Source organism: Gossypium hirsutum, chromosome A02, assembly GCF_007990345.1.
Source record: "Gossypium hirsutum isolate 1008001.06 chromosome A02, Gossypium_hirsutum_v2.1, whole genome shotgun sequence".
Lineage (NCBI taxonomy): Eukaryota > Viridiplantae > Streptophyta > Magnoliopsida > Malvales > Malvaceae > Gossypium > Gossypium hirsutum.
Window position 1 is genome coordinate 47,046,099 of NC_053425.1, and position 25,236 is coordinate 47,071,334.

General features: G+C 32.6%; 1 protein-coding gene across 1 annotated transcript; it reads right to left on the bottom strand.

Annotated features, from left to right (window-relative positions):
• Positions 1 to 20,789: 20,789 nt before the first annotated feature.
• Positions 20,790 to 24,036, bottom strand: LOC107952073 (uncharacterized). Its single transcript, XM_041085612.1, is given in 4 exon segments — positions 20,790 to 21,522; positions 22,164 to 22,291; positions 22,543 to 23,536; positions 23,844 to 24,036. Coding segments are annotated over 3 exon segments (897 nt in total). The 5' UTR covers positions 22,865 to 23,536; positions 23,844 to 24,036; the 3' UTR covers positions 20,790 to 21,075.
• Between the last annotated feature and the right edge of the window lie 1,200 nt (positions 24,037 to 25,236).

A 25,236-nucleotide genomic window follows, 5' to 3' on the forward strand; every position in this document is an offset into this window, starting at 1 on the left:
TACAATTGCTATCGATGAGCTAATGTTTATATGAATATAATTCAATAAGAGGACGTTATCCTAAACTATGCATCGGTGGAAATTTTCGGGGACGAAAATCCCTAAAGGGGGGAGAGTTGTGACACCCCTAATTTGACCCTAGTCGGAAAGCGGTTTCGAGACCGCTAAACCGAGTCACCAAATTATTTGAATATGATATTTATTGTCTAAAATAAATGTGTGAAAATTTTAAGCTTCGATTTTGTAAATTTCATGTGAATTTAGTCAATAGGACTTATGTGTGACATTTTTGAAATGTGATAGATCAAAACATAAGGACCTATTAGTGCATGTTGAAAAAGGGGGGACTTGCATGTCAATTTTTCCCCCCCATCTAGTAGTGGCCGGCCATGACATTAGGATGGACAAAGGGTGATGGGCAAAACATGTCATAGACATGTTGTGTTGGTGCATCATGGGAGGAAACAATAAAATAAAATAAGGAGTATGGGTAATAAAATAATAATGGAAAGGTAAATGATGATGAAAAAAATTGTCTCATCCATGTTTCCCCCCCCCCCCTTTGCCGTGAATTGAAGAAAGAAAACAAAAAAAAGTGTTCATTCTTGAACATCTTTGGCCGAATAGAGGAAAGAAAGGAAGGGGAAGAGCTTGAGAAAATCGGCTATGGTGGTTTGCTAGACTAAGGTATGTTTGATGTTGTCCTTGAGATTCATGCATGTTTTTAGTTGTTAGTTTGAGTTATACCTAGCCCATGGTTTAAATCTTTGCTATGAGATGGAGATGATATTCGGCCATGGGTGTTGTCTTCTTGGTTGATGTTTGATGTTATGGTGATGAGGCATGAAGATGAGTTAAGTTTCGGCTAAGGTGGATTTGTGTTGATGTCATTTGCATGCTAAGTGTAAAGTTTTGTAATGATACATGTGATGGTGATTGATGACTCTTGGATTTTCTTTTTGGCATTTTTGAGTTAGACATTAAGTTCTTTGTGTAACCCATGACCAAAATTGAATGGTATGATGTCTTGATGCATTCGGCCATGGTAGAAAGTAGATGTAAAATGGTAGTAAGGTGAAGTGCAAAATGTTAGTATTTGATTACTAGTGTATATATGCGTATTAGCCGAGTTTTGAACTTGAAACAAAATGATATATAAGCAATACAAGTAACTATACTTGTAGGAAGTATTAAGCATATAATCGGCCTCAACATAGATATGCATATTCGGCCATAGGAAGAAGATTGGTGTTGCATGTATTCGGCTAGAGGCAAGCATATTGATGCTTCTATCTTGGCTTAGACAATCGGCTAAAAGAGAGTGTGGGCTAATATGTTGAATTGATTTATGATTTCATATGTATGTGACTTTAATGTCTAATGTATGTATATATGGGCTAAGTACCTTGAGTTCCTCTTTTGATGCTCAAATGATTAAATCAATTTATTTGTTAAATTAAGCTCAAGAGCTTAGAGGACCAAAGTTGGATAAGGAAAGGGAAAAAGTGATCGAATAGCCGCCGAAATTGTTCGACCACATCCGAGGTAAGTTTTAAGTGTTTAAACGTTGAGTAAATTCAATTATAATAGGACATGATGAGTTGATTTAATAAGATAAGATGTGGCCATGATATGTTCTAAGCTCAAATGGTAAGTTCTTAAGTGTTTGAGCTTGGGAATTTAAGGGTAATTTGAAATAGTCTGCTTCGGACAGCAGCAGTAACGTGACTTTAGAAAATCACCATAAATTTATGGACTTGAATTAGAGGCTGAATGAGACATGAAATTAAAGCTTAATGAGTCTAGTTTCACATAAAAGAAACCGTGTAAGCAAAGGAATTTCCGATAATGAGATATTTAAAGTTGTGTGAGACGGTGTCAGAATGACTCTGAAATCCCCTGTTCTGTTTTTAGAAAATCATTATAAATTGTACAAAAATGGTTATAAGATAAAATTTATATTCTTAGACTCCTTAATGAGTCTAGTTTCAAATGAAATCAAATACAACACATTTTGAATTCTGTAAAATGAGAAATTTGATTCGTAGTGAAGAGTGGTCAGATTAGTCAAACAGTGAAACAGGGGAAACTTTAAGAAAAATCTGGTATTGATTGGCCAAACCTAAAATTCTGCAAATTTTATGGAAGGAAGATATACGAGTCTATATTCAAGAAAAATTAACGGAAAGTGATTTGGAGTTTTGTAGCTCCAGTTATAAATAATTTAGTGACTATTGCTCAGGAAAAACAGCTTGTGCTGAATTTGAGATTATGTTGTGAACCCTGATAAACTTGTTTTAGTTGCTCATAAGCTATTGATTAAACCCATACTTGAATTCTAAATCGTGATATTGTAAGTTTATGAGTATTCGAATATGAAATGATAGTAAGGCCTAATGGTCGATGTGATGAATATGAAAGTGTATATATGTGATAAGGCCTAATGGCCGATGTGATGAATGTGAAAGTGTATATATGTGATAAGGCCTAATGGCCGATGTGATGAATGTGAAAGTGTATATATATGTGATAGGGCCTAATGGCCGATGTGATGAATGTGAAAGTGTATATATATGTGATAAGGCCTAATGGCCGATGTGATGAATGTGAAAGTGTATATATGTGATAAGGCCTAATGGCCGATGTGATGAATGTGAAAGTGTATATATATGTGATAGGGCCTAATGGCCGATGTGATGAATGTGAAAGTGTATATATATGTGATAATGCCTAATGGCCGATGTGATGAATGTGAAAGTGTATATATGTGATAAGGCCTAATGGCCGATGTGATGAATGTGAAAGTGTATATATGTGATAAGGCCTAATGGCCGATGTGATGAATGTGAAAGTGTATATATGTGACAGGGCCGAGTGGCCAACGTGATGGATGTGAAAGTGTATAAATGTGATAAGTCCCGAAGGGCATTTGTGTCAGTACTATATCCGGGTTAAAACCCCGCAGGCTTTATGCGAGAATATTATCACTGATTAATGTCCGTAAGCTTCGTGCTCGTACTATATCCGAGCTCTAAAGACCCGATGACTACGTGTGGGGATTTTGTCCGGGTAAGACCCGATAACTTCGTGTGGAGATTATGTCCGGGTAAGACTTCGTAATAAGAATTGCTTATAAATATATTCAATGCGAAAGGTTAAACAGGTATGTACTCCAAGTTTATATGTGAGCTTGATTTGCACTAAATCATAAGGTAGTTATGTGATGCATACGAGAGCAATCTATGAGACTATTCCTATGATTATGTGACATCGGATCAGTGTGAGAGGTTATGTGAAATCATACGATATATCTATGTCACATGAGCTCACTTTTATGTGAAAGTTTATCTGCTTATTGTATATGATGAGATGTGCATATTCGGTAAAGGGATGGTATGCCCGAAGGAAGAGTGAAATAAAAATACGAACAACTATGTTATAATTTGATTTTTATCTGTTGACACTGCTTAAAACTTACTAAGCATTGTAATGCTTACTCCGTTTACTCTGTTTCCTCTGTTTTATAGATCTCATTGCGAAGCTACAGGCTCGGGGATCGTCAGCAACTAGTCACACTATCACTATCCACTGTTTGGTACTGCTATGTTTTGGATTATCTTATGGCATGTATAAAATAGACTAGTGGCGGAAGAATATTTTGGTTAATGTATATAAGCCATGCAAAAATGGCATCTTTTGAATGTTTACTTAGAGAAGTTTAAATTTTATCCCTGGCCGTGCTTAGTACTTATCTAAATGAATGACCTTTATTTCAAGAAAAAGTTCAAAATTTTACGGTTCTGACATGAGTTACAAGCTCGGTAATGCCCCTTACCTATTCCGGCGACGGTCACGGGATAGGGGTGTTACGTAAGTTCTGATGTTTAATAAGCATTGTTACAATTATTCTTTTAATGCTTTAATATTGCATAAATTGTGTATATGAGATTGTAATCATGTTTGACGATGATTCAGACATATATGGCACTTAGTGTGCGATTCGGAATAGCTTCGGCTATATATGGCACTTAGTGTGCAAGATTATAATACGTGTAAGACCATATCTAGGATACGGCATCGATATGAGACTTCGTGTAAGACCATTGCTGGGCTATTGACATCAATACGAGATTACATGTAAGACCATAACTAGGATATGGCATTGGTACGGTACTATGTGTATGAGATTCCCGAGTATCCTTTAGTATCCCAAATGGTTCAACGGGAAATGTTGATGAAATATGGTTACAAGTAATGGTATAACTCAGTCGAGGTATTCGTGACAGAAATTGACAAGTAAGTGTTAAAAGTGAATTTCATATGATGAGTAAGTGTATAATTATGAGAATTCATACGGTTTAATTGATTATATATATAAATGTGATGGCTATTTGAAATGGCATGATTAAGTTATGTGGTTTAAATTATATATATTCCTATGTGATTTGGGTTATTTTGGTAAGCTTAATGATGGTTTAAGATAATCAAATAGCCATATGGTAAGTGTTGTGTAATAGCTTGAGATGTGCTTGGTTTTGATTTGGTATTTGAATGCCAAATTGGTTAATAAAGTATGTTGATTTAGTATATGATATACATATATGTGAATTTTGGCTTATGAATCTTGTTGTTTGGTATGTCATTTAGTCAAGTAAATGATTGTGATATAAGCTTTGAACAGATTGGTATTGAAATGGTTTATAATGTGATGAATTGAGATTGATTTGGTTGTTTAATTATGTATGGAAATGGTATCATTTGAGCTTGTATAGGTATGTGCAAAATGGCTGGCAAAATGACCTAGTAAATAGCCTATTTTTGTCCACACGGGCAGAGACAAGGGTGTGTGTCCCAGTCGTGTGTGACACACGGTCATGTTACACGACCGTGTATCCCCTAGTGTTGAAATTGAAATCAAGTCAGTATGTTCCACGCGATCTCACACACAGGCGTGTGGTTGGCCGTGTGGCACAAGTCAGTATACCCCCTTAAATGGCACACGGCCTAGCACACGGGCGTATGACTTGGCTGTGTTGCATAAGTCAATATACCCTACAGGATTGGCACGGCCAAGTACACGGCCTGGCACATGGGCGTGTGTGGCCATTTCGAAAAGCACACGGGCTAGACACATGGGCGTGTGGTCAGCCGTGTGACCCAAGTCAGTATGTATGCCCTGTTTTCACATGGCCTGAGACACGGGCGTGTCTGAAGCCGTGTGAGGCACACAACCTGTTCACACAAGCATGTGACCCTTATATGTTTGAAATTTTTCTAAGTTTCCAAAATTTTTGTATGTTACTGGTTTAGTCTCGAACCATTTCTAATGTATGTTTAAGGCCTTGTAGGCCCTTATAAGGGAAAATGTGATTGTGTTGAATGGTATTTGAATATAAATTCTTAAATGTATGAGATATGTTGGATAAATAATGTGTATTGATCGGTAATACCTCGTAACCCTATTCTGATAGTGAATACGGTAAGGGGTGTTACATGTTAAGCATGATTCTTAGAGTAAATCATGTGAAATTGGTTATTTGAGAGGTATATAAACGCTTGTAACTATGGCATTATAACAAACTTGAATTTAAAAAGGCAATTAGCATATTCTTGCGTCAAGCATTCTACCATTTATTTCCTCTTTTTATACTTTGGAGCAATTGCCCTTTTAGTCCTCTCCCTTCTTTACTTATTATCTTTCATTGAAATCCACTCTCATAATCCAATCAAGCATGATTAGTTTCATGCTCAACTAATATCCTTTTAGCTTTAGGCCGGTTATTATTTCGATTGAGAATCGTGAGAAATGAAATTGCTCTAAAACCTTACAACATGATATTTATTATCTCTTCGGAACATGGGATGGCTACAATTTTCTCTTAAAGTTAATTTAATTTCAACTCAAAAAGTGCACGTTGGGTTGGAGTAGTTTGGTGTACAGTTGGGAAAATGAGACGGTTGTCTACCGCGTTCGGGTTCTCGCGAACAAATTGGCATGTCTAGGTGGGAAAATTTCAATTTGATTTTGTTAAGGGAGTTAGTGATCAGATTTAAATGACCCAAGCAGTTGATGCCGTGAATTTGAGTTAGATTCTTCTAGATCGCAAGGCTGTCGAGATCTTAAATTGTGAACGCTTGTTATGTGGTTAAATAGATGATTTACAGGGCGTACCGAAATCAACTACACAAGGAAAAGTTGGCAGTTAAGGCATCCTTGATCGCTATAACCAGCTTATCTTTTGGAAGGAAAAAATCACTTTCAATGATTGACTCGAGTTTGAAATATTCCGAGTTTAAGGCTAAGAATTTGTACATTTGATTATCTAATTTAATTTCGGTTATTTAATTTTGCATTTATAATTCAATTATTATTTTATTCTATTTATATTTTAACCCTGATCAACTAAAACTCCTTCGTTTTATTTTTAGCTCAACACATTACAAGTTGTGGGCACAACAGCTACCATGGCTTTGAAATTTGATCATGCAAAAAACGATATTAGAAATCTCAGTCCTTGTGGGATCGATCCTACTTCTCTATACTATTGTTTAATTTAGTTAGAGTGAAAGAAATTTATATTTGGTGGCATCCATAACCATCAAAATTGAATCTCTCGACTTTAAAATAAAATTATTATTGTTGAAATTTTATTCGAATTAAGAAGGCCAACACTCTTGGTTTATATTTACTAAAAGATATAATATATTAAAGCTTTGTTTATAACTGAAAAATCATGATTTCCAATAATAATAAAAAAGGTAATAAAATCAAATCTTGAATTAAGATTTTTAATTTTTGAAAAAATATCCTTTAATGAAATTATCTTTTTAACTTTCATCAAATTTAATTTGAAATTAATTTTTTATAATAATATTTGAATTATTTATGAATTTAAATTCGAATATTAAAAAAAGAAGGAAGGAAAGATTGTGCATGTGAAATAGAAACACCTCGTTGAAGGTGTGCCAAACACAGCCAGAAATGAAGGTGCATTTAAATGGGGGCATATTTTGCCTTGGAAATAAATCACACCAAAAATGGGATGACATCCAAAGTAAGCCTTAAAAATTTGTAGAAAATGCAGGTTAGAATTAAAAAGTAAATTAAAGAATGAATTATGGAAATAAAGACAGAAGTTTGGGATTTTTAATGTCTGTGTGGCAAGATTTAGAGAATTTGGACACTTGTTGGAAAACTATGGATTATCCAAGAGAGAATTTCTCCTTCTAAAAACTCTAATCAATTTGTGATTACAAAGGTGAATTATTGGACCAGAAACTTGTCAAATATTAAATACACCATCATTCCCAGTTGAATGTTCAACACAAATAGTTTCTATCCCTCATATGCTTATATCAAAATTTGTATCATTGTGACCCAATTGCTCAATTAAAAAATATGATTGATTTATTTATTAAAATATTAATAGTATAAAAAGATATTAAATGATATAAAATCATTTAAGTTTTACATTGGTATAAATGAATTTCTTTGTGTACATATAAAAAATGATTATTAACTGAAACATATAAGTTGAACTGATCAGATTACCAATTTATTAGTTTGACCAGTTTGATTAAAATATTTTAAAAATCTTCAAAAATATTAATTAAACCAATCCAACTGCTAATTTAACTATTTTTTAATTAATTTGTATCAATTTTCAATTTAATCAATGCAAAGCTATTTTTAAAATCAATGCTTCAATCGATTTTTAATTCAAATAAGATTGAAATTGAAAGTATTTTAAAAACAAGTGCTTTAATTTGTACGTGGGTAAGGTAAAGAAAGGTATTAAAGGAGTAGGATTTTCTCACATGGCTGGCGGCAGTAAATTCAAAATTTATATTATCATAACTAATTAAAATCAATATTCTATTTAAAAAATTGGTAATTGATTGCTGAGATGGAAATCTAAGAAACCATCCCATCCCATCCCATCATCATGTTCAACAATGATAAGTAAATAGTTTTTCTTTTGGTTTTATATTTCTCCGTTTCCACGTGCAACGATGTATTAATTTTGTTGGATGTCATTTTAATGAAGTAGGTTTTCCACCTTCATCTCCAATCATTTTCCATACTTCAATCTCCCAATTTTTTTTTCTTTAAGAAAAATAAGAAAAAAAAAAAAGGAAAAACTTACACTTCCAGTTGAATTTTTATTTGTGAATGCAGTTAATGTTTATCAATGAAACAAAATAATATCTATATCTATATATTGAATATTTTATTGATTTGTATTAACTTAATTACATAATAATATTTTATTATTTTGAGGATATTTTTATTATTTTATTTTTATATAAAAAAGAAAATATATGTAACACAGGATATGGTTTGTTATATAATATTAATTTTTACTCATGTTAATTAATTTGTAAATAGTTTATGAATAAAAGTACTATGAAAAGTTAAATTATATTTTATTCTTTTTATTAAAAAATAAATAAATAAATTTTTATATACTAAATAAAAGAATAAACTAACCCTTTCTAAAATTTTATTTATTTTTTGTTATTAAAAGCTGATGATTGAAAGTAGCATGTCATCTTAAAGGATAATCTACAAAAATAGTCACTTTTGTTTGTCTCAGATTATATTTTAGTCACTTATGTTTGAAATGTTACGTTTTAGTCACTTATGTTATTATTTTGTTACGAAGTGATCACTCTACCGTTGAGTTCCGTTATCTCGCTAACGGTAATCCTACGTGGCAGTCCAACTAGATTTTAAGTGCCAACTTGAATTTTTAGATGGGATAAAAATAGATTTTTAATTAAAAAATTTAATTAATTAAAATTTTTAAACCGAAACCTTAACTAAAAAAACTGTTCATCTCCTCTTTTTAATTTTTCTTCCACCTCTTCTTTTTTTCAATGGTTTTTTTTCTCATTTGACTGGAAAAACTATTATTAAGATCAAAATAGTTGAAATCAAATTGACTGCTTCATAAAAATGGATTCAATGGAGGGTTTAGGTATGTCTTCTTTGCATTCCTCTATCTCTTTTATTCAATGTTGAAAAATAAAATAATAGATTTTTTATTGTTTAATGAAAACCCTAAATTAAAATTCTTGATATTTTCTTCTACTTTTTGAAATTATTTGTAAACATGTATTTTATTTTGCGTCAGTAGACATCTCATAAAATACAATCAGAAACATGTTTCATTCAAGCTAATTTTAAAATTTTCAGAAAAGGGCTGTTACTTTACTGTTATTGTTCCTAATTATTATATTTTCTAGTTCTTTCACAGTCCTTGAAAAATTAGTTGCTCAATTAATTTTTTTCTAATCTGAATTAATTTGTATGTTCACAATCTCTTTGTGAGTATTCTAGATTATTCTTTTTTATTGCTGATTTCAACTATTTTGATCTTAATAATAATTTTTCCAGTCAAATAAAAAAAACTCATTGAAAAAAATAAGAGACAGAAGGAAAATTAAAAAGAGGAGATGAGCAATTTTTTTAGTTAAGGTTCGGTTTAAAAATTTTAATTAATTAAATTTTTTAATTAAAAATTTATTTTTATCCCATTTAGAAATCTAAGTTGGCACTTAAAATCTAGTTGGACTGCCACGTAGGATTACTATTAGAGAGATAACGGAACTTAACGTTAGAGTGATCACTTCGTAATAAAATAATAATATAAGTGACTAAAACGTAATATTTTAAATATAAATGACTAAAATGTAACCTGATGCAAATAAAAGTGACTATTTTTGTAGATTACTCATTTTAAATTATTTAATTAGAGTAAAAAGAACAAATTTTAACTAATATAATTATCTAATCGGTCAGTCATAGTTGAATTTGGGTTCTTATAAATCCGGGAATTATGGGGACACGTGTTTTTATTTTTATGAAGCATTAAATCTCGTCATGTGAGTGCACGTGCATGCTGACAGATTTCGACGCAGGGGCCCACCCACGTGATGGCTCACTCCGACAATACATTGCATGAAAAAAGGCAGCTCTATCGGCGTGGACGAATAGAATGTGAACACGCATCACATGATGTGATGCTACGTCTCACATGCCTTGTAACCCCACCCGTTTGTTTGTGGTCAGCATAAAGTATCCCAAATCCATGTTTGTTAATTAAAATGTGAAAGTAAAATAATAAATTTATGAGAGCCAGTAAATAAGTTCCGTAAAAAAGGACAAATTTTGGTTCAAGGATTCGTTCAACATGATAATCCATTTTTTACTACAATTATACTTACTCATATGCTTGTCCTTTTTTTTTCTTTTTCAAGAATTTACTCATATATTTATCTTTTTTTTCAAACATATTATATGTTTTCTTATAATAAAAAATTATGGGGTTATTTAAAAATCGAATTTCATCATTTTAGTTGTGATTCTATCAATAAAATGTTTTCTCTCAGTTTGTTAACTAAAATGTGAAAAATAAATATTAAAATTATGAGAGCGAAACACAAATTTTGGTTCAAAGATTGACTAGAATTTTACCAACTTAATAATAATAGTAATTCTTCATTTACATATCAAATATTTTATTAGATTTCGATTATCATTTTTTTCATTTATTTAAATTATGCATGTCAAACTAACAAATTCTTTTAACTAGTTTACTTTGGGTGAAAAAATTTCAATCGTTAAATATATATTAATATAAACAATGTTTTAGATTAATTTAATAGAGATATTATATCGATTTAAATTTTTACATGCATGAATAATACAATTATATTGATAAACTCAATATTGATATTGTTGAATTATGGAGGAAACTAAGGTGTAAACCCTTATGCATTCATAGAAACTTTTTCTCACTTGTTACGAGTAGCCAATACATGCATTTATAAAGGAGTGAGGCTACTGAAGTATCTTTAATAGCTTAACTGCTTTAGCAACTACCTACTAACTGACTTTAACAGTAACTCTAACATTCTCCTGGTTCTCTGATCTTTTGAAGTCTGGAAGCTGCATCTCTTGTTGTGACTTGTAGAGCGCTGCGAAGCACTGTAAACTGCTTGGGAGCAATTGGCTTTGTAAGCACATTAGCAATTTGGTGAGCTGACGGTACAAAGTTAACTTCCAAGGTGCCATCGACCACTTTTTCTCTAACAAAATGATGGTCAATTTCAACATGTTTGACTCTGGCATGGTGAGTGGGGTTGGCTGACATAGAGATAGTGGATGTTTTGTCACACCAGACTATTGGTGTATGTTCCACAAATACACCAATTTCTTCTAGTAGCTGCTTGATCTATAACAGTTCGGACACACAATTAGCCAAGCTGCGATACTCAGCTTCTGAAGACGATCAAGAAACCACTGCTTGTTTCTTTGAGCACCAGGCTATCGGATTCGACCCTAAGAATATGACATAACTTGTGGTTGAACGCCTGTCGTCGACTGAAGAGGCCCAGTCTACATCAGAATAGCTGACTAATTTTAATTGACCTTGTGAGAACCACAAACCATGGTCCATAGTTCCAATAAGGTAGTGTATGACACGTTTGACTGCTCGCCAATGATTATCACTTGGTGCATTCATATATTGGCTAAGTTTATTCACAAAGTATGATAAATCAGGTCTTATAATACACAGGTACTGAAGCATGCCGACGGTACTTCGATAGAGGTGGCTATCTGCAAGGATCTGACTATCATCAGCGGCCATCAACTTAGGCATGACTACCATAAGAGTGGGAGTAGTAGCTGCTCCTTCCATTTCTGTCTTCCTCAGTATCTCCTGCACATACTTCTTTTGACTAAGGAACAATCCTTGAGACGAAGACTAAACTTCAATGCCAAGAAAATAGTTTAGTTGGCCCATGTCCTTAAGGGTAAATTTTACATGAAGTTGATGCACAACATTATCAATGCATTGACTCGAGCTGCCAGTGATCACTATATCGTCAACATAGGCCATCAGCAGTAAGTGACACTCTAAGGTCTTACGGATAAATAACGATGGGTTAGCCTTTGAGGCTTGGAAGCCAAACTTGCTGATTAAGAAATTTTTGAGCGTGTGGAACTACGCTCGATGGGCCTGTCGGAGTCCATACAGTGCTTTATTCAACTTACACACTATCTTCTGCCCATTGGAGCCTGATACCTTAAACCTAGATGGCTGGTCCATGAAAATTTCTTCAGTGAGCTCCCCATTCAAGAACGCATTGTTGACATCTACTTGACGCAATGGCCACCCCTTCATCACAACAACTGGAAGTATGGTCTTGATGGTGATAGCCTAAACCACTGGACTAAATGTATCTTTGAAATCAGTGCCTACATGTTGAGAGAAGCCCTTTGCCCCAAGTAGAAATTTGTATCACTCTACAGTGCCATCAGCTTTTTGTTTAACTTTAAACAACCATTTGCAGCCAATGGCTCGGCGAAGTAAGGGCAGGGGACAAATAGTCCAGGTGTTGTTGTGCACAAGCGCACGTAACTCAACATGAACAGCATCTTTCCATTCTACATGTTTCATGGCTTCATAAATGTTGTCTGGGATTGTATGTGTAACACTACTCAGATAAGCCTTAGGCTTGAATATTCCAGCTTTACTTTGGGTGGTCATAGCATGTATATTTTGTGTAGCAGGGAGTGAGGGTTGAGGTATGTGGTTATTGGGAGTAGAGGATACTGAGTGAGTAGAGGGTGATTGTGTTGATGTAGGTAAGGTTGATAGTGATATGACAAGTGTGTGTAGAGGAGTACTGGTAGGCATAGTTGATGTGTGACTAATTGACTGAGACTTAGGTTCTAGAACAAGTAATTTTGAGCTAGTTTAAGGTTGAAACTCGGGTGTAACAGGTTTAGTGGTGATATTTTTGAATGGGAATATATTTTTATGGAATGTAACATGTCTAGATATGTACACACGACTGTCACTGGCTCGGCAGCGATATCCTTTGTGAACTGGAGAATAGCCTAAGAAAGTACATGATGTCGATCGAAATTGAGGTTTATGGCTATTGTACGGTCTAAGGTTTGGAAAGCAGAGGCAGCCAAAGGTTGTAAGGAACGTGTAGTTGGGTTTAGTTTGAAACAGTTTTTCATAAGGGTAAACATAACCTAGTGAGCTGAAGGTAGTCTGTTGATGAGATAGATGGCATGGCTGAAGGCTTCATTCCAATAGGTGACAAGCATGAAAACATGAGTTAACATGGAGAGTCTTGTTTCTACAATCTGACTGTGTTTTCGTTCAACTATGCTGTTTTGTGCTGAAGTGTATGGGCATGTGAACCTCTGAGTGATTCCATGCTGAGCTAGGTAGTGTTTTAGCACTTGAAACTCCCCCAATTATTTGTTTGTAAAGTGCAAAGTTGCTTGCTAAGTGCTCTCTCGACTTGTTTGTGGAATATTTGAAACATAGTGAGAACCTCAGATTTCTTGTGCAGAAAATAAAGCCATGTATACCTAGTAAATGCGTCAGTAAAAGCCACATATTACTGGAATTTGTTGGACGGATGAGGAGCAAGCCCCCAAACATCAGTTGTTACAAGCTGTAGAGGAGTAGTATACTAAGAGATTGACTTGGAAAATGGTAGCTTACATTCTTTGCCTAGATGGCAAGCAACACAAGGGAAATCTATTTTATTATCATTAATTGACATATTACAGTATAGTAATGCCTTGAGTAGTTTTTTTTTACATGGGTGACCTAGTCTAGAGTGCCACACACTTAGAGGAACTGACGTACTGACTATAAGTAACTGAGCTATGCGACTGTCCTTGTCTTTCATGCGAGCATCTGTTAAGTGACGCCTGTATAGACCACGATGTAAAACCCTCGTAGAAGCACCTCCTTGGTCCGCAAGTCACGTACCTAGCATTGTGTGGGGAGGAACTCAAACATGACCTGGATATCCTTCGTGAATTTAGACACAAAAAGTAAATTTTTGGTTATGCTAGGTGCAAATAATAATGACTTCAGATGCAATGGTCGTGTCATAGTAAGTAGAGAGGATTGACCAGAGTATAACACCGGAAGAGCATTCCATTGCAAACATAAACTTGTGAGGGATTATCTCCAACAGAGGCAGCTAAGTGAGTCAGATGATGTGTTGCACCGGAATCAGGATACCAGGCGTTGTCCCTTATGGTCTCAGGTGTGGCCAGAAGAGCATGAGGCTGGACTGTTGTGGACGGGGGAGCAGATTGCATAGGAGTGCCCAAAAAAAGATTTGCCTAGATTGGAGTAGGCGCCATCTGATATGGCCAGCCTGCAGGTGGAGGTATGGACATAGGTGATAGAGAGGGTGGTGCCCAAGGAGTCGAGTTAAGCATGTATAGACACATGTTTCCCTGAGGTGGAGGCCTGTACCAAGTGCTCTTGTAGGTTGCATCAAACCTGTGATAGCAACGATCAACCAGATGTCCTGTCTTACCATACAATTGACACTGAACCCGTGATCCTGAGGAACGACCCCGACCGCGGCCACGAGAAGATGGACAATAGGTTGATGTAGTGCTGTCAGACATAGCATCTGGGTGGTGTTCTGAGACTAGGTTGGTCAAGCTAGGGATCTCAGCCACTGTGATCTGTTGTCGTCCTTCGGCATCAACTAACATGGTTGTGACTGCCTGACACTGTAAGGAAGTTAACTAGTAACTATGATTGAAATGATGGACTCATATTCAGGGGGCAAGCCATTGAGAATCACAGTAACGTGTTCGTGATCGCTGATAATTTCACCACAGCTTGCCAGACTATCACAATAGGACTTAACTTTCATTAAAAATTCTCTCATTGACAAATCACCTTTGCATTGCGAGTGAAGAGCATGCCGATTGAACATCAGTCGTGAAGTAGTTTTGCTACCATACAGAGATACAATAGCGTTCCAGATCTGGGCACTTGTGTCCATGCCAATTAGATGTGGAAGCACAGCCTGGCTGACGGAAGACAAAAGCCAGAAAGCAATTGCACTGTCTTGTTGTTTGAATCTTGAGAACTCAACATTTTCTTGAAGTTCTCCATCTTCACCAGAAATCATCTGAGGTGGCGGAACCGTGTGGAGATCAAGAAAACGTTGAAGCTTATAGGTTTTAACAGCTAAAAGAATCTGTTGACGCTATAAGAGGTAATTAAAATCTTCAAGAAAAATACTAACTTTATTGGTAAAGAAGAATCGGCCATCTACTACGTTATCTGCAAAACTCGACACCAGTGTGGGATCAGTGGGATGAAAAACTGATGGACTGGACAGTGGAGCCATAAAAACAACTAAGAGCTTAGAACTTCAACCCCAAGAGAACCTGAACTACTGATATCATGTTGAATTATGGAGGAAACTAGGGTGTAAACCCTTGTGCATTCATAGAAACCTTTTCTCACTTGTTACGAGTAGCCAATACATGCATTTATAAAGGAGTGAGGCTACTGAAGTATCTTTAACAACTTAACTGCTTTAGCAACTAACCTACTAACTGGCTTTAACAGTAACTCTAACAGATATCATATCAATTTATAAAAGATTCACTTCCACCAGTATAAAACTTAAAGGTTTTACACTCTTTCGCAATTTATATTTTAACGATCCAATTGTCATATTTTATTCTTTATTTATGTAAATTATGCACATCATGTTAGGCATACATTGAAATTTTCTAACTATTCGTTTTATGTAAAAAAAAAATTCAACCTTTAAATATATATTAATATAGACTATATTTTAGATCAATATGAAAGAAATATTGGATTGATTAAAAATTTTACATGCATGACAAGTACAAATATCTTAATAAATTCAATGGTTGATTGTTAAAATATTAGTCTTATAAAAAGTTATGAAAGGACATCAGTCTAAATAGATCTCGCCCTTTTCATTTATGATTCAATCAAAAAAAAAAAATTAGGGTAAACTACATTTGTAGTCACCCAATTATTGGTAAGTTCTTTTTTTGGTCACTCAACTATGAAAAGTTACAAAAAGGCTACACAACTATTTGATTTTTTCCTTTTTGTTCACCTGAGATTAAATGGCAATAAGAAGATGATGCGGCAACTTATAAAATTGAAATAATAACAACTTTAACCATCAACATTTATACACTGTTTCAATTTAGTCTTGATCTAAAAAGAGTTTGCACATTGTGTAATTAGGTCCCTTTTTTTTTTCAACTTTGCTTTTCTTTGTGACCATTTTATCTAAAAAGCTAAAAATCTATCAACTAAATTTGATCGAAAATATACTAAAAATGCAAACACCAAAAAATCCAAGATAATGATTTTCATCTTTTTTTCATTCTTTTAAAATTAACCCTTAATATCACAAATAAAAGTAAAGTTGCAGAAAAGAATGACCAAATTATATAATGTGTAAATGTTGAAGGTTAATTTTTTTGGAATCAAGACTAAATTGACACAATGTATAATGTTGAGTAGTAAAGTTGTTATTATGTCAATTTTAAAAGTTGTCAAGTTATCTTTCTATTAATAATTTAACTGTTGGTGACCAAAAAAGAAAAAAATTAAATAATTTAGTAATCATTTTGTAACTTTTTAATAATTAAGTCACTAAAAATAATTTACTAATAATTGAGTCACAACTAGCATACTTTACCTGAAATATTATATTACTCACAAGGCGGCAACTGTTCCTGATTATATAACTGCAAAGGGAATGGGGGGAAGGCTGGATGAATCTCAATCCGACACATTTTTTCTGTTGTTATTTACCTTTATGGGCTAAGGAAGGAAGAGAATGACTCTAGATCAATCCAGGAAACTACTAAATTTTGGGCCTACGAGTGTTAACTTATTAAATTTGGGCTTAGGAAGCCTTAACTTATTACATTTGGGCTATGGGTGAAGTTAAAAGTTTCAAATTAAATTAAAAAAATTTATGGGTCAAACTACAAAATTTTTTATTGTAAACTTAAAATTTTCTAACTTTTAAAAAGATTAAATTACAATTTTATTATTTTAGGGGTCAAAATATAATTTTATCATGTATTAATTTATATATTTTTTTAAATATTAGATAAATTAAAATACAAATTTTTCATTTTAAGGGGCCAAGGCCCTTGCCTACCGTCCTAAACAAAATCAAATATCAATTCGAATTTCGATTTAGTTTTATTAAATTCGGTTTCGTTTTAATTCAGTTATTACGACAAAGTAATTGAATCAATGAATTCTAATTTATTAGACTATTTGATTACCAAAGTGTAATTATATCGTAATGTTCTATGTCATATTTAGTAGTATAAATAGTAATTACACAACTACATAATATTAAATTCTAAAATAATATTAATTATTATAAAAAATATTTATAATACTTGAGAAATTTTTTTCTAAACAATTAACTAAACTTAAAATAAAATCATGTATATAACATTTTAGCCCAAAAAATTTTCAACAATACGATTTTAAAAAATTAACAAAAAAAGTCACTGCAATTATTATCTAATTACTCTAACATTTTATATTTGTTGCATTATTCTCTTTTTCAACATTGAACATATACTCATTATCTTCATCAATTGGTCATGGTCAAGTATATTGTAACACCCCCTACCCGTATCCGTCACCGGAACAAGGTACGAGACATTAACGGAGTTACAAATTTATTTATCAGACATTTTATTTCATCTAGCATTCATATTTGGGACCAATCAAAATAAAAATATTGCCCCCTAAACATACTTATTTTCTTTGTATCAACGTATCAAAGATAATAACATATTTACATGTCATGATAAATATCATTCTCTTACCGTTTCTTCATAAACATAAATCAGTTAATTCATTATATCAATATTTCACGTACCATCAACTCATATTTCCTTATATCACATAATTAGGTTTCACGAACTTATCTGGCTAAATTGCAAAAATACCAAGATTTAGGGGCATTTCAATAATTTTCTATTTTCCTCAATTTTTACAAAATTACCCCTAAAGTTTTTCTTTTATTCAATTTAGTCTCCGAACCTAAAACATGCAAATTAACCACTTGAATGTAACCCATGCTAACTAAATATTCATATATATTTTTCTCCTCCTCCTCTCCATTCCATATCCTTAATGTATATATAATTCCACTATTTTCTCATATGTTCATATCAAGCTGTCCACTTGAGTCATAGTCACTAAATTATTTATATCTTAAGCTATAGAATTTTAAATTAAGAACCGCTTGATGTTTCTAAAACTAGACTCAAATATATTTCTACCATAAAAATTTCAAAATTTATAATTTAGCCAGTAAGTACAGTAAAATCTTCAAACTTACCCTTATTCTGCTGTTTAATAGCTTCGATCTTTCCTTACTAAATATTAACTATCTTTTAGTACAGAATTTGGATGATGTTTCCGTTTGTTTCTATTGAAAATAGACTCATTAAGAATTTTAAAATATAAATTTAAGCCCCTAATTATTTTTATCCAATTTTTTATGATTTTCCAAATTCAAAACATAAGAACCCGAAATTATTCTGACTTTGTCTCATAAAATTTATTATATCTCACAATTTACAATTCCATTGCTTACACAATTTCTTCTATGAAAAACTAGACTCAATAAAATTTAATTTCATATTTTATTCAACCTCTAATTTGATTTCCACAATTATTGGTGATTTTTCAAATTTTAACTACTGTTGCTATCCAAAACTATTTTAGTGTAACATATTGATTACCAAGTTTATAACACCCTTATTTCCATTCTCTACAATATTTCCCATCATTTTCTCTTATTTTCCTTCACTAGTATATCAAGAACATAGAACCTTATATAAGAAAACTCTTCCTTAACATCATTTCATGCTTTTGATATTACCTTACATGAAAAACTCTACTTAAAATATATTCAAGTCTTAAAGTTCTTACCTTGTCATATTAATTTCAATCTTTAACTAGATTTTTCTCTCCTTCAGCTTCGATTTCTTGAATCCAACTTGATATTCTAACTCCCCTTAGTCTCCTTAATATTTTTCTCTCTTGGTAGCTATGGAAATTCTTTTGATTTCTAGGTGAAAATGGTGAATTTTTGATGGAAGGATTAAATTGTAAAGAAAGCAAAACTTTTTTTCTTCTCTTCTCTTCTAACGTAAAATGCATGGAAAGATGATGGATGGTATGTGTGTGTGTGTGTGTGTGTTTTTTTCACACACACATATCTATATATATATACTAAATAAAATAATAAAATAATCATAAATATATTATTAAAATATTAATAAAATAATATTTATCTAATTAATTAATTTAAAATATCATCAACATAATCATTACATTCTAGAATTCTCTCTCGTACTAATTGACCATTTTTCCCTTCGTAATCTTTTAAAATTCCATCATTGAGTCATCACTTAATTTGGAAAAATTACGATTTAGTCCCTCATAATTCTTTAGCTATTCAATTTGGTCCTAATTCATCCATTTTTCTTAGTTTCTAGATTATTCCACCCCTAAAATATTTTCACTATTGGTCCTTTAACTTTTTTATATTTACACTTTAACAAATTTTAAATATTTACTCTTGGACAACAAAACTTTTCTCACTTTTACAATTTAGTCCTTTCTTGAATTAATAATGTAATATATCATAATATACTTCCCAATGTTGACATAATAAAATTTCCCTTTTTGTCACTTTATTCCCTTACTTAACTATATCAAGGATAATATCTTATTTTCTTACTGTAGTAATTTTCGGGGTATTACATATATAATCTAGTTAACTATTTGTAGGTAAAAATGTACAATAAATTATTCTCATCAATAAAGAATTCATTTTATTTTAACAAGATTAGTAAAATCACATATAATTATATTTTTAAAAAAAATATATCTTAAAATAAAATATTATTATTGTATAAAAATAAATTTTAAACTTAAATCATGTAGAAACATGTTTAGAAAGCCATAAAGTAATTAGATTTGAGTGTAACTGTTTATAATTACTTGGAGAGTGAGATCAGTGAAAACTATTAATGACAATGGTTACTCAAAAATGTCACACAACTACACGCAATTATGTTTAAATCCAATTACTATGTATCTTTGCAAGGAATGTAAGATTACGTTTTGTAATAGGGTTACAAAAATGTAGGGTTACGGGCAAAATCTACATACCTTGTTTAGTTCATTTGGCTGGAACGTAAAATACATGTTTTTTGTTACAAAATGTAAAATTACCTAAAAGCACATTTTACTAAATTGTTATTTTTATAAAATTTATTTTTTTAAAACAAGTTTAATTGCTTTAACATTTTTAATCTCAATTTGCATGAAATTAGATAAATTATTGCAACTATTATATTTTATTATAATTTATATATTGATAAATAAATATATGATGTTGAAATAAATTTATAATTTATAAAGAGTGATTGCACCATGAAGCATAGTTATAGTTATAGTTATAACCATAATTAACATCAGAGTAAATGTAATAGTTATAATTTTAAAAGTATGACATTTACTATTTTTACTGTCAAGAAAAAAAATATTTTTATTTTTATTTAGTCTTAAATTTTATTTGAAAAAAAATTTAATTGATTAAAAAAATAACAAATGAAAAATTGGTCTAGAAGTTAAAGATAACCCGTAAATGCAAAATTATAGGGTGACCTAAATATTTAAAATTTAAATAAAATAATCTTATTTTAGAACTTAACATTATGACAATTATTAAGATTCAACCAAATAAATGCACTCAGAAGTTAAAAAGCAGTAATTATTTGAATTGAATTATAAGTTTCATTTAGTTTAAGATTATTTCTAATTTTTTATCAATATAAAGATAAATATTTTTAAAGAATAAATATTTTATATTTAAATTCATATAAATAACTTTAAATTTATATATACCTTTTTTTAAATAAAAAAAATTTTATAACCGATCGACCAAACCAAATTGAGCCGATGAAATTTGGTTGGATTCAGAGGTCAATACAAAAACAGTGACAGTCCCACTCAGCTACATCCCCTCAGCTAAAGAAATAAATAAATAAAACAAAAAAGAAACAAACTGCTTTCTAAGTGGAAAAACTGATCAACTAAAATAAACCAGCACATTACATACTACAGTATTCTTTGATTAAGTTTTGGTTGCTTGTTTGAATCAAAAATGGTATTAGTCCTTCCATCCCTCTTTACTCAACCGTCGGGAGGCAAGGCCTTTGGAGGAGAGGCCAGGTGTGACAGGCTTCGACGGAGTCATAGGTGCTTCCTCGTCATCCCAATCATCACCCCAGCTATTATCCCACCTGTCGTTAACATCTCGTTCTGGTTCTGCTTTTGCCGCAACTGATACAGGCAGCTCCATGTCGAGCCTTCGGTACTTCAAGCTATTGGATGCAAGTATCTTGCGCCGGAAACTCATGCACATCCAACCTGATGCTAATATCATTATAGCGGCAAGAAATATAAACGCAGTTGTAGGGGTTTGTGACAAGAAGTTTACGTAAGACGTTGCGGAATTATGAACGATCAACTCCTTGAAATCGAGACTGCATTCTCCTTTACCATCCTTCAAGACTATCATGTTCCCTATTCCAGAACCTTTTATGGAGACCTTTACCTGTGCAAATGCAATTTAGATATCAATCAAAACCCAAACTATTATCGGATAGTATATTCTGCATGTTTCATAACTCATCACAAAGCAAGCAATGCATAGGGTTGAAAATTACCAATCAAGTCATTAGATGAAACATAGAAAGTATAAGCAAAAGAAACAAAAGAACACGGTTGGACTATGGAACTGGTATACATTCCAGCTGTGGCATATCGGGCTTGTTGAAGTTATCCACGAATTTAGCAACAAATATGCCACTAGCTAATTTATTTATGTAGGCCATCAATAATCTTGGTCGTGTGTGATGGTTAATTTCATTTAAAACTCCTTAGTGAGTATACAAGCAAGGCATGTTCTTGCAAGGACCTCTAATGAAGGGCACTTGCAGGTGCAGCATCATTCATCTTTGAAAGGTAAAGATAACTAAACAGTTTTCAAAGAAACAAATGTGCTAAGATAATGGCTAAGGTTTATTAATTTTTTGCCTACCCCATTTAGATGGCACTGGTGTTGATTGCATACCGAGTAATCAAGAGTTGATTCAAACCATTAAGTTAAAAGGGGAAAAAGACCTTGCATCTAATGAGCCATAATTTGTGATTCTACCTGATGCTCACATGGAGTTGGCAATCATTTACAAATACCTTTCTGTCTTGTTTCTCTTAGATTTGAACATCTGTTTCCTCCAACCGAACAAAAGCAGGAGCTGATATTTTAATGGCTAAAGCCCCATTTCCCTTGTTCTGAATCAGAAGTGATAGATCTGGAGATTCTGTAACATTTTCAGACAAAAGTTAAAAAAGGCCGAATTTTACAATGCAGAATAATTAAGCGAGGAAGAGAGAAACAAATTTTGTCTAAACTCTATATCATACTTTTTTACAATGTTAAAAACTTCCATAGATGTCTACAATGTAGAATGTTAAATCTCACAAATCACAATAAAAGAAATAAGATATTTGCAATCACATTACCAGAAAAATAAAAAGAGTCAAAATGATAGCCTAGTTAGATGACACTTACCATTTCCTGGGACTCGCAAACACGCAGCAAACCGTTTATTCTTGTCCATACACATATTAGAAGGATCACATTCTTCACCCCGAAAACCATCTTTCCATGTTGGTGGTGGTGGTGGCATAACCAACTTCTGGGTCTTGTCTTTCTCGGACTTAACTTCCTTATGATCTTCACTATCATCGGGTTTTTCCTTTTCTTCACCATCCATCTTTTCTTTGGCTTCAATATTTGACTTTTCCTGATCCTTTGGCACATTGTTACCTTCTATCTCACCATCTGTATTCCCTTTGTTATCATGTTTTGATTCTTCCAAACCCTTTTGCATGTTATCACCTTCTTTTGCACCATTCGTCTCTCCTCTGGTTTTAAGATTTGATTCTTTCTGACCTTTTTGCTCATTATCACCTTCTTTCGCACCATCTACTGCTCCTTTGGATTCCTGACCCTCCTTATCGCCTTTTCCACCATCTGCCTGTCCTCTGGCTTCAAACTGCGATTCTTCCTTACCCTTTTACTCGTTATCACCTTTTGTATTGTCCACTTTTCCTCCGGCTTCAAACCGCAATTCGTCCTTACCCTTGTGCTCATTATCACCTTTTCCACCATCCGCCTTTCCTCCGGCATCAAAATGTGATTCTTGCTAAGCCTTTTGCACATTATCACCTTCTCCACCATTGGTCTTTCCTCCGGTTTCAACATGTGATTCTTCCCGACCCTTGTGCTCAATATCACCTCCTTGTTCATTGTCTGACTTTCCTTCTGCTTCACTACTTGAATCTTTCCCATCCTTCACCAAATTCTCACCTCCATTTGAACCTGATTGCAGTTTCAAATTACTCTTACTTGTAAAACTCCCAATATCTCATTTTGATCCATTAGTTTGATCTCCTCCATTTCCTTTCAAGTTTTTAATTCCAATTGAATCTGAAACAGATTTAGAATTACCATTTTCTTTCACCGGTTCCACTGTGCCATCTAATTTCTGATTTAAACCAGTCTGTTCATTCCCCTAAAAAGGAAAAATCAATGAGAAATTTTATTTGATCCCATGAATGAAATTAAACAATTTAATCAACATTCTCCGTTTTAAAAAAAAAAACTCACCTTTGGATCAGAACTTGAGCAATCGACAACAACTAGCAGTAGAAAAAATCCCGTCAAAGAAACATAATTTCTTTCCATATTTAACATAAACCCAATTTTTGTGCTAGAATAAGAACCTTTTCATCACAGAATTAATCAAAAGCAACCTCAAAACAGTCTAAATACATATGAAGAAGAAGAAGAGGTTGAAGGTTTCTAACCTTAAAAAGGAGACCTTTTTTTGTACACTAATTTGGACAGCTTCCACATTCACCACTTCCAAACTTGAAATACTTGATTTTTCATCAATATTTTAGAGAAAAAAGAAGAAGCTCAGACATACAAGGGTAGATTAAAAAAAAAAAAGTCAGAATAGGAACTGGGGGAGAAAAAAAAGGGAGACTTTGAACCGAGAAAGGAAACGGTGGCGTTTAGGAGTTATAATATAAACGGAACAGAGTTCCAAGGATATAGGTTGCATAATTGACATTTGTTTTGGATCGCATCGCAAATCTTCTTTTCCTGTTTCTGAAGCAACGTTAATTATTAATAACTTTTTTAATTTACGAATTTTTTTATATTTTTATAGCACGTGTGAACACAAAACCAACAACATTAGTCATGTATCAATATAAGTAAGATATTCAAGTTTAGGTATTAATTATCTTTAAAACAAATTTAGATTTATGCTTTTTTGCATATATAATATAAAAAAAAATTCTAAAATGGTAACCAACTGAATTATTTACGAAAATGGTATATCAGGGATGGTAGAGGGTGGTGCATAGGTGGCACCACCTCTATTTTCAGACTTCTCTAACTGATAGTGAAAAAAACACTTTTTTAATAGGTGAGTATAAATACAAAATAAATATAAAATGAAAATGAACAAAAAGAAAAATCGAAAAAATTGGGTGAAGGGTGGGTGCCAGGCGACACTGGTGAAGCCCTCTTGACAGGTGGCATCGTGTCAACCCTAATTCCCTCGACTACTGCGTCGTGATGGGACGAGACCCTTAAGGTCTTGTGAAATTGGGTTTGTGGGACCTTATAACCATGGTCCCTCAAAGTGAAAAAGAAAAAAAAAGAAAAAAGAAAACAGATTAGATCAAAAGAGAAGAGAATGAGAAGAAGGAAAAAAACAGAAAAAAAGATTTACAAAATAGAGAAGAGCCGGAAAAAAAAACATTTGTTAAGGATTTGAGGTTTGAACAAAAGGATTTTGTTAGAGTTTAGGGTTTGAATAAAAAGGCGATTACAGGGTTTTTTTATTAGGGTATAGAAAAAAAGAATTAAGGGGTTTTTTTTAAGGTTAAAAAGGATTAGAGAGTTTTGTTTAGGGTTTGAAAAAAATATAAAAAAAGATCAAAAGAGAATTTTGTTTAGGATTTTAACAAAAAATATCAAAAAAGGTAATTTTTTAGTATTCATAAAATATTCGTTTAGTTCAGTGTTTATTGTGATTTATAAGTTATAAATGTTAATTTTTGTTGTTTTTGAATTTTTGGACAAATGTTTTTGATTTATTGATAGTTTGATTTTTTTTAAAAATTATTTTTGTAAGGTACTATTTTTGTTTGAAAGAAAGTGTGGAGGTTTGTTTCTGTTATATTT